Source organism: Frieseomelitta varia, unplaced genomic scaffold (genome assembly GCF_011392965.1).
Source record: "Frieseomelitta varia isolate USP_RPSP 00005682 unplaced genomic scaffold, Fvar_1.2 scaffold_231, whole genome shotgun sequence".
Taxonomy (NCBI): Eukaryota; Metazoa; Arthropoda; class Insecta; order Hymenoptera; family Apidae; genus Frieseomelitta; species Frieseomelitta varia.
Genome location: NW_025109959.1, coordinates 561,080 through 570,042, shown reverse-complemented (window position 1 = coordinate 570,042; position 8,963 = coordinate 561,080). Strand labels below are relative to the sequence as shown.

The window sequence follows — 8,963 nt, the reverse complement described above, 5'->3', positions numbered from 1 at the left end:
TTTACCTTTTTCCTTCATTCTTCTTAAGATCGTGCAAACATGTTTAATACGTGCAGACCTTTTCTAATACACGTTCGATGCATACGTTAAACACCGATTTCATGATACTATGTACTCAATTTTGATTTTTTTGTACATTTCATGCTTTTTACTAGGCATTTTAAAAAAGTTAAGATCGAAAGAAATCTGTACACCTGTATTTTTAGCTATCGAGATTTTCCTAAAACGCTGTAGACTGTAATATAATTGTTAGGAAAACAGGTGTAGTATAGATACCATAGATATAGTATACGATCATGTATTTTCGGATGCTGCGCGACGACCTTGAAAGTAGCCTCATAACACGATCTCGATGTATTATAAGTAATTGTTGTTAATGGTAATTACTAGCGACAGTGATAAAAGCGATGATAGTGGCATGCAACTGGGTATTCCCTGTTTCAGTAATTAAGTTTCAACGCCGATGAGGTTATCATGATATTCCTGCTAGACTATTAGACTGCGAGAGGACTTGAAGTTGGAATCAATGAAGTTACTGTCCATTTATTACAGTTTCTAATAATATATTAAAATCCTTTATTCAACTAACAAATTATTTATTATCTTTTCATTTATTGCTTCTTGCTCATCATCCATGTTATATATCGAATGTATAATATTCTATAGAACTTTCGAAATGGAGAAATATGATGAAAATAAATTATAATTAATAAGCTAGCCAATCAAAAACATTTTGCAATGCTAAATGAATAGAAGCGTAAATCATTGTTTCATCTAAACGATCTACGCGAAACAATAGTGCAATTAGTCCATGTTATTTTTTTCTATGATAACGTATCTACCGAGGTGTACAAAAGCGCATAAAGCTACGTCTCATAGTTGAACTACTGAAACTCGTCGGAATTCAACTGACCTTCACTACTTGCAATCAATACAAAGCTGCTGTTGGTACATCGCGAAGTATTTGATATTTTGCTAAACACGAACCAATGAACCCATAAAATTTCATTTTTCAACAAGGATCTAGTTGAAATCCACGAAGAAGGGAAATACATATTCTCGACTATCCATTGTGCGGATTTTATTAACGTTGGTCTAACGACTTAACGAGTATGGAGTTTTTTGCGCCAATTTAGCCGTTGCGTTGGAGGAAGGAAAAGCGATTGTAAAGAAATCAGAGTATATCGGCGAAGAATTCGAGGACGTTCTCACGTAATAACAGAATCAATGCCAAAGGAATGTATAATGATAGGCGGATGAGGAATGGATCTACCCCGAATCATTTGAAGCGTATAGTTATGAAAGCGAGAGTTCGCCAGCAAAAGTATTGTCACCGTGTCTCAATTTACTTCCGTGTGCAGCACGAATGCATAATTAAATCGTCCCTCTTCCAATAATTATTCGAATTATTTAAAAGTTAATCTCAAATCCATAAAATTTTATACATGATAGTTCGATAAAGTAAGATTTCACAGATGATAATTCTTAAATAGACGATAAATAGTTAGGATCTATACTTTATGGTATCATGAACTAGAAATTCTATATCCAAGGTCTCTGCACTAGACTTTTACTTTTTTAAAGTGTACAGATACTTGATATGATTTTCTAATATCGTTATTTAATATGATTGGCAAATATAAATCTGTTGTGATACGATATCGAGCTGCACACTGAAAAGAAATGTAACGAATATGAGAAGATATTATTCCTCGTGAATGTTATATTATATTATTATCCGTTCTAGTCTAATAAATGAAGAAATCATGATGAAATTAAAAAGTTGTGAAAAAATTCCAACTAACATATCTGATTGCTATTAGTTATAGTTTATTATTAAAGTATTAGAGTAAATAAAAAAAGGAGTAAAAAAAAATTAATAAATGCACCGTGTGGATCACCCCTAGGAAAGGTGCCGGAACTAATTTATATTATTGTCCTTATCGCACGCTTTTGCCCTCTTTGTCTACCGCGCGCATAAATCTGTCCTTGTCGCACGCTGTTGCTCTTCTTGTCTATCGCACAGATGTCTGTCCTTGTCGCACGCTAGTGCCCTCCTTGTCTAATGACGCTAGACAAGGAAAGCAACAGTGTGCGACAAGGACATCCTTCGATCTATTGGAAAAAAAATCAACTTTTTACACATACGTTTTTTTAAGACAAAATATACATAGAAAGAAAGCAGGGACCTTAGTTTTGAGGAAGCATATAAAAAAGTTCGGAAATTATTCCTTTTAATTAGGTTTTTCTCGTAATTAGTGCGAACTGTCACAAAATGACATGGTGGCGGTAACTCAATGGCACTAATTATTTATAAAAATACTTATTTCTGCATTTTACGGGTCAAATGAGGTATGAAAAGAAAGCTAAGGGTCTAATTAGAATAATACAATCACAAAAGTTAACAATTCATTTTGCTAAATTAGGTTTTTTCGCAAATGAAAATTTCTTTGTTTTACGGGGTAAGAAATACTAGCGCCGCGTTGTGGCAGACTGGTGGAGCTAAACGCTCTTTAACAATATAAGGGGAATAATTAATTTTAATTTTTCACGCGTAACCGATCCACTAGGTTTTTGTTTGTTCTGCGTGACACTCTCAACCAATAGGTATTCTTAAATTTAAGAATGGATTGGAAATGATCAACCAGATCCACGTTCTTTTTGGGGAACTTCTTATTTCTGCACGACATGTGTTGATGCAAGTATAAGTTTGATTTGAATCTTGAAATTATTGAGTTATTACAGTTGAATTCGGTAAAAATATATTTAATTTTATACAAAATATAAATTTAAAAAATAATAATATATCAAATTTTACAATTAAATAATAATATATCAAATTTTACAATTAAATAATAATATATCAAAATAATAATATATCAAATTTTACAATTTGTTTTGCTTTGGAGATTATGAGAGAAATGATTGTAATTATAGAAGATGAGAAACTAATTTTTTTTATAGAAAGAATGATTTATGGTGGTTTACTTGATTACTATTTTATGTCGAAACAAATTCAAATATGTTGCGTTTGAGGTATTAAAGATCAATAACCTTTGTAATAATAAAAATATAAAAATTACGAATTTGACATCAAACTTATTACTTTTGCAATCCGTTTTATTTCTAGGATGATCTTCGATGTTTTCCTTCATGAAAATTGTGCAAATTCTTTGAATTTTTGTTTTATCTATATATAGATAAGTGAATAATGAAGTTTTGAGAAATAAGGAAAACCGCAATAGTTAAGACTACAGTGTAAATCATTTACTAACGTCACTCGAATATCGAATTTATATATCTCTAATGAGAACGAAACCTCTGTTAAACTGATCTCTCTTTCACTTTTCGTCAATTTAGTATTAGAGTAGAAAACAGGCGCGCATTTCACTTCAAAACTAACAATAGAGAAAGATATTTTCATTTATATTTATAGTATTAATGATTAATAGAAATTAATGATTAATATTTTTATCATTTTATATAGAATAAGTAATAAATAATAAAGTAATAGATCGATAATGTTATTAGAATTATAGAAATCGCTTCAGTATAATGAAAAAACAATTGTGATTATTAAATAGAAATATTATTTTCTATATCAATACTAATTTCATTAATAAGAATTAACATTTGTAAACCACGAAATAAAGATAAAAAATTAATTTAATTTTTTAACATTAAGTTATATAAATCAATATGTATTAATAAATTAAAACAATAATTAAAATATTATGTAATGCTTAATGAATATTTAATGAATAAGTAACACTGAAGTTATATAAACTAATTGCATTAAAGTGTTGATTCTATTTAAAAGATGATTAATTTAAAGTGGAATTTTGCTATTGGTATGGCTCGGAACTAATTATTTAAACAAAATTAATTTTTATTCTGTAATAAAATAGGATTGATTTAAATGCAATTATTTAATTGCACTGAAAAGCAGTTTTATTGAAAGACAATATAAATAATTAACATGTATTAAAATATATGAAGCAATATAAAATAGCATCAACATTATCTTGTTTACCAATTATAAATATAGAGAGCAATATAATGTGCGTTAATTGGGTATACATATAATTTCAATAGTTTTAATAAATATATTTTCTTTGTATTAGTTAACAATACGATTGTAGAAAATATAAATGGATTACTGCTACTAATCATATACTATTGTTGTTATTAAAAAAAGAAATACATATTTAATTTTTATAAATATTTAAAAATTTCAAAATTAACATTTTCTATCCCAAAAAAATATTAATGTACCAAAACACATTTAAACGAAATTCAAGGTTGTTATTTACTATTGAAAATTACTTTAAAAAATATTTCAGGATACAGAATTCATGGGAGTACATATTGCTGTTACATATGTTGTATAATAAATGAGAACATTAATTTCTATAGTTAATCACTAAACTCAATAACTTTATCAAATCAAATTTTTGTTGTGTAAAACTTGCAGCACGGTCACATGATATAAATATTTCAATTGAATACTTCCCATATATCGTACTTGTATATATACTTTCTTTTACTGTTTTATTACATATGTATATTTTAGTTAAATACTACTCATACTTTTGCGAGCTATATTTCGGGCAAATGTAAAAAATTTAAATATAAAGAAATAATAATGTTTTACATGAATTCTTGTGATATTAAATTTTCTATCTTTCTTTCAATTATATGTATGTATTATATGTATGTATGTATATATATAATTACGTCTTTTTATGGCTCACTAAATGAAACACCTTAAACTGAAACACAAAAAACGATACTTTTTCGGAAACTTTTATCTGCAAATAAAAAAACTCTTATTTTTATACTTCCACCATAAAATAGCAAAGTTGTATTTGTAACCATATGAAAGATTTTATTTTTCAAGGGAAGAAACAACCTCGAATTTAATATCCTTCTTAATCAATTCTTCAATCAATGATGTTTTACTAAATGCAGCACCAGGAGTTAAAACACCACCGCTAAAATAATGTAATAATAATTGTAAAATTATGTAAAAAAGATTCTACTTTCAAATAAAAGATGTATAACGTACGTGACAGGAATTTTATCAGATTCCTTGAGAATTGTTACACCAGAAAGGAGTAACATAGTGCATGTAGCTTTATATGCAGGATCAATTCCACTAACTTTAGTAATCATTACTTTGTTTGGTAAATCTTTATGTTTATCAGTAGGTTCAGCTAATTTTTCAGTCCATCCTTCTGCTTTAAATGTCATAGAGAAATGAACGTTATCCAGTGTCTCTGGCTTAGGTCCCTCATGACTTACATATCCACCAGAAAAAAATGTAGGATACTAAAAAAGTTTTGTGAAACTTAGATTGTTTTTAAAATATTGAACTGATACGAAAGATATATTTTATAATAAAAAAAATAGAAAATACCTTTAATAATAAATTACGACCAAATTCATATTTGGACAATATTCCAAACATTAAACCAAAAATAATAGTTGTCAATACGGAGAAAAATGACCTGTAATTTAAAAAGAAAAATATTTATTTGGTATAAAATTTCTACTGTAATTTTTCTAGATTAAATATAAATCTTACTTGAGTGTAAAATAAGTTTGCACTTGAGCTGGTCGTTGTTTACATTTATCATATAAAAATCGCTGGGTACGAAGAATTACCGAGCGATCAGCTCCTGGAAATACCATAGACCATCCTTCCGATACAGAAGATTTGTGAATAGCACCTCTAAAATAATTATATAAGATTAGAAATTTTTTAATTATAAGATTAGAAAATATAAATGATATAAAAATGTATGCATTTCAATTATGTACAATTATATTATATTTATATTATTGTCAACCTTGGTTTAAGTTTTGGCCATAATGGAGGTAATCTCTCAGGATACAGTTTGGAGCGCAACTCCCGTAATTCATGGGAATGTGCCATACCATACACTGCAGATTCATATGTTCCATAATGAATGAGAGCACCACTAACTTTCGTAGTTACCCACATATTTAAATAAGTTTCAATGGAATTGACTTCACCATTAAATTTTTGTTGTGCAAAAATTGTACCAAGATCACATGGTATGCTATCAAATCCACATGCACTTATGATATAGATACCAGCGTCTTCTGCTGCCTTATTATATTTCAATTGAATACTTTCTATGTACTGTAATTTGAAAATAAAAAAAAATTATATAAAAATATTTAATACAAGTAAGAAGTAGAATCATTATAATACTTTATAATTTTGAAATAGTTTAAGAAATTACCTGTGGTTCACCACTGACATCAACTTGATGAGTATGGGTAGCAATGCATGCTTTAATTACTGGTTCTCCATAAAATCTATATGGGCCACAACAATTAATTAGCACATTAGCTTGAGCTGTCATTTTTTTTAGGGACTCTTCATCTTTTAAATCAGCAATCAATATGGGTACATCTTCTAAAAATATAAGTTACATTATTACAATATAATCATTATTATAAAAATACTTAATTATTCAAGCTTTAATTTTACCAATGTCAGAAACAAATTCTTTAACAACTGCTTCCAAAGCTTGTTTCCTGCGTCCAGATACTCCAAATGTTATTTGTTTTTCTTTAGCTAATTGTGCTGCTATTTTTACAGCATATTTTCCAGTATATCCAGTAGCTCCAAATATAATAAAGTCCAATCGTGCCTCTGTCATGATAAGATCTGAAAATAATATATATAAATAATTATATTTTTTTTGTTAAAATTGTAATTAACTTTTAAGTATACACATATAAAACTTTTCTTTATATAAAAGTTTTCCAAATAAATGCATTATGATGAAATTACAAATTTTTATGCAATTTTCTATTTCTAAGAATGTAATTACAAACATGGACTTTTAATTACAATGTAATTGCATACATGGACTTTGGCAGGAAATTGTTTTATATACCAAATGTCATAAAAATACTTCAGATATTTTATGTATTTTATTACATTACGTGCATTCTATGATCGGTAGTCTAATAATTAAATACAAATATAAATGAATAATTAAATATATATAATACATATAAATAATTAAAATATATTTTCTTAAGTATGCGTAGCATAATATTAAATAAAAAGGAGACACGCCCTTTAGATTATATACTATTTTGAATATTGTCGCATTTTGATGTCGACGGAATTTATGGTGCCGGCAATTTGACATTAATTACAATTCTTTAAAATTTATTGTTTTTATGAAATTATACAATTTTTACATTTTGTTCACGAAATACGTACCATGTATGATTCCAACGTGTATTTTTATGAATTATAAGCTTCTTTTCAGCTAGCTTTAGCGATGACTTCTCAATGGCGTGCCTTCTATCCGTGTGTGCTGTTAAAATTACGCCTTAGCTCATACTGTCCATAGTCCATGTCCGTAGTCCATATCCATAGTTCATGTCCATATTATGTTAATTGATAGAAGACGTTAAATGATTTGCGTTTTTTATATTTAGAATACAAGCTTTTAAGCATAAAAAGTCATTTCTAATACTAAAAATAAAATATTATTTTGTAAATATATGGATTTTATATCGATGTTTTGTAGATAAAATTTTTTATGTATATTATATAAATTGATATATCGAACAGTCAGTCATTTTTTATTAAAAGCGACTTGTACTGTACAAATCTTCAGTCCATGAAACAGTTTCGTTATAATAATTATATTATGATTAAACTGTTCCGTCGACTGATAATTTACATCATACAAAAAGATATTTTTATGGTACAAATTATAGGATTGTTGATAATTGTATTGTAACCTTTCCCCCCCTATCCCCCCCCCATTGACCACTATTATTCTATACTCTAATTTTTACACCTAAAAATGTAAATATTTTAGACATACAAAATACATTTGTAAAGGAAAATGAAAAAAAAAAAAATAATGGTATAAATTATTTCTAATGAAAGATGACTGACTTGTTTCTGAGCCCCCATTTTTGTCTATCATTTATTTTTTATTCAAGGTGCAAGGTTTATCCTTCTATTTCATGCTAATTCTTACTCTGTAAATTGGAATCTTTTGTGTCCAAGCAAATTTGAAAGATATGGGTTTTTCCCAAATGAATTGGCAATAATAATCTATACAAACGAGTTATTGTTTAAATTTGTTTTTCTAATCCTAGTTTAGAAGGTTTGAAAATACTAAAATGAACTTTTCAGATTTTTTTAAAAACCTTTAACAGTGAAAAATGAAGTCGAACACGAAAGTTTCTCATTTACAGTTTGTTGTGACTGTAAAAACGTTTACAGAGTAAGAGATAATAAATATACTTTATTATTAATTAATATAATTTGGAAAATACTTGTAATTACAAGATATTGTAAATAAAATGAATAATAAAATGTTAACAATCATTATTATATTTGCATTATTTAAATACATATTTAAAGGGATCTCTCTCATTTATACTAATAAATTTGTTAAAAAATAATTCTAGCAAATAGTTAAATGAATTAATTTTCAAAATTCGTACTGGTATGGTACTTATGAATTATGTATGTTACAAGAGTACTTCCAATTATATTTTAGAAAGTAATGAAATGTGTTATTGTAATTGCCCTATTTCAATTATACAATATTAAATTATTCTATTACATCATTTATTTTCCTTAATTTATATTTACAACATATCTTTTATTACTCGCGGTCTGTATTCAGCTAGTAATAAATTATAAATAGCTCACTGTTTAGAATATCACCTTGCAATTAAAAACCTGAACTAGCAAATTTCTATTGTGATTTAGTTTCAATGTACTTTGTCTTATGTATGCATACGTAAGGACACGGAGCATCGTTAACGTGTGTACAATTCCACTTTGATCTGGCTAGATATCATCACATGTATATACTATTATTTACAAAAATGCACCCTAAAATTATAAACCTTTAGTGTTAAGAAATTCATCTTACATGAATAAA

General features: G+C 27.5%; 1 protein-coding gene across 3 annotated transcripts; it reads right to left on the bottom strand.

Moving 5' to 3' along the window:
* Window positions 1-3,928: 3,928 nt before the first annotated feature.
* Window positions 3,929-7,428, bottom strand: LOC122527771 (saccharopine dehydrogenase-like oxidoreductase). Of its 3 annotated transcripts, none has more exons than XM_043652261.1 (8): window positions 7,271-7,428; window positions 6,524-6,703; window positions 6,273-6,448; window positions 5,853-6,169; window positions 5,588-5,734; window positions 5,420-5,510; window positions 5,069-5,331; window positions 3,929-4,994 (listed from the first exon to the last, which is right to left on the bottom strand). In XM_043652261.1, the coding sequence occupies exons 2-8, from the start codon at window positions 6,693-6,695 to the stop codon at window positions 4,889-4,891; spliced, it is 1,272 nt and encodes a 423-aa protein (XP_043508196.1). In that variant the 5' UTR covers window positions 6,696-6,703; window positions 7,271-7,428; the 3' UTR covers window positions 3,929-4,888. The 3 variants fall into 3 exon arrangements, with proteins under 3 accessions (XP_043508196.1, XP_043508197.1, XP_043508198.1); XM_043652262.1 differs by having other exon boundaries at window positions 3,929-4,998; window positions 5,073-5,331; XM_043652263.1 differs by having other exon boundaries at window positions 6,273-6,445.
* Between the last annotated feature and the right edge of the window lie 1,535 nt (window positions 7,429-8,963).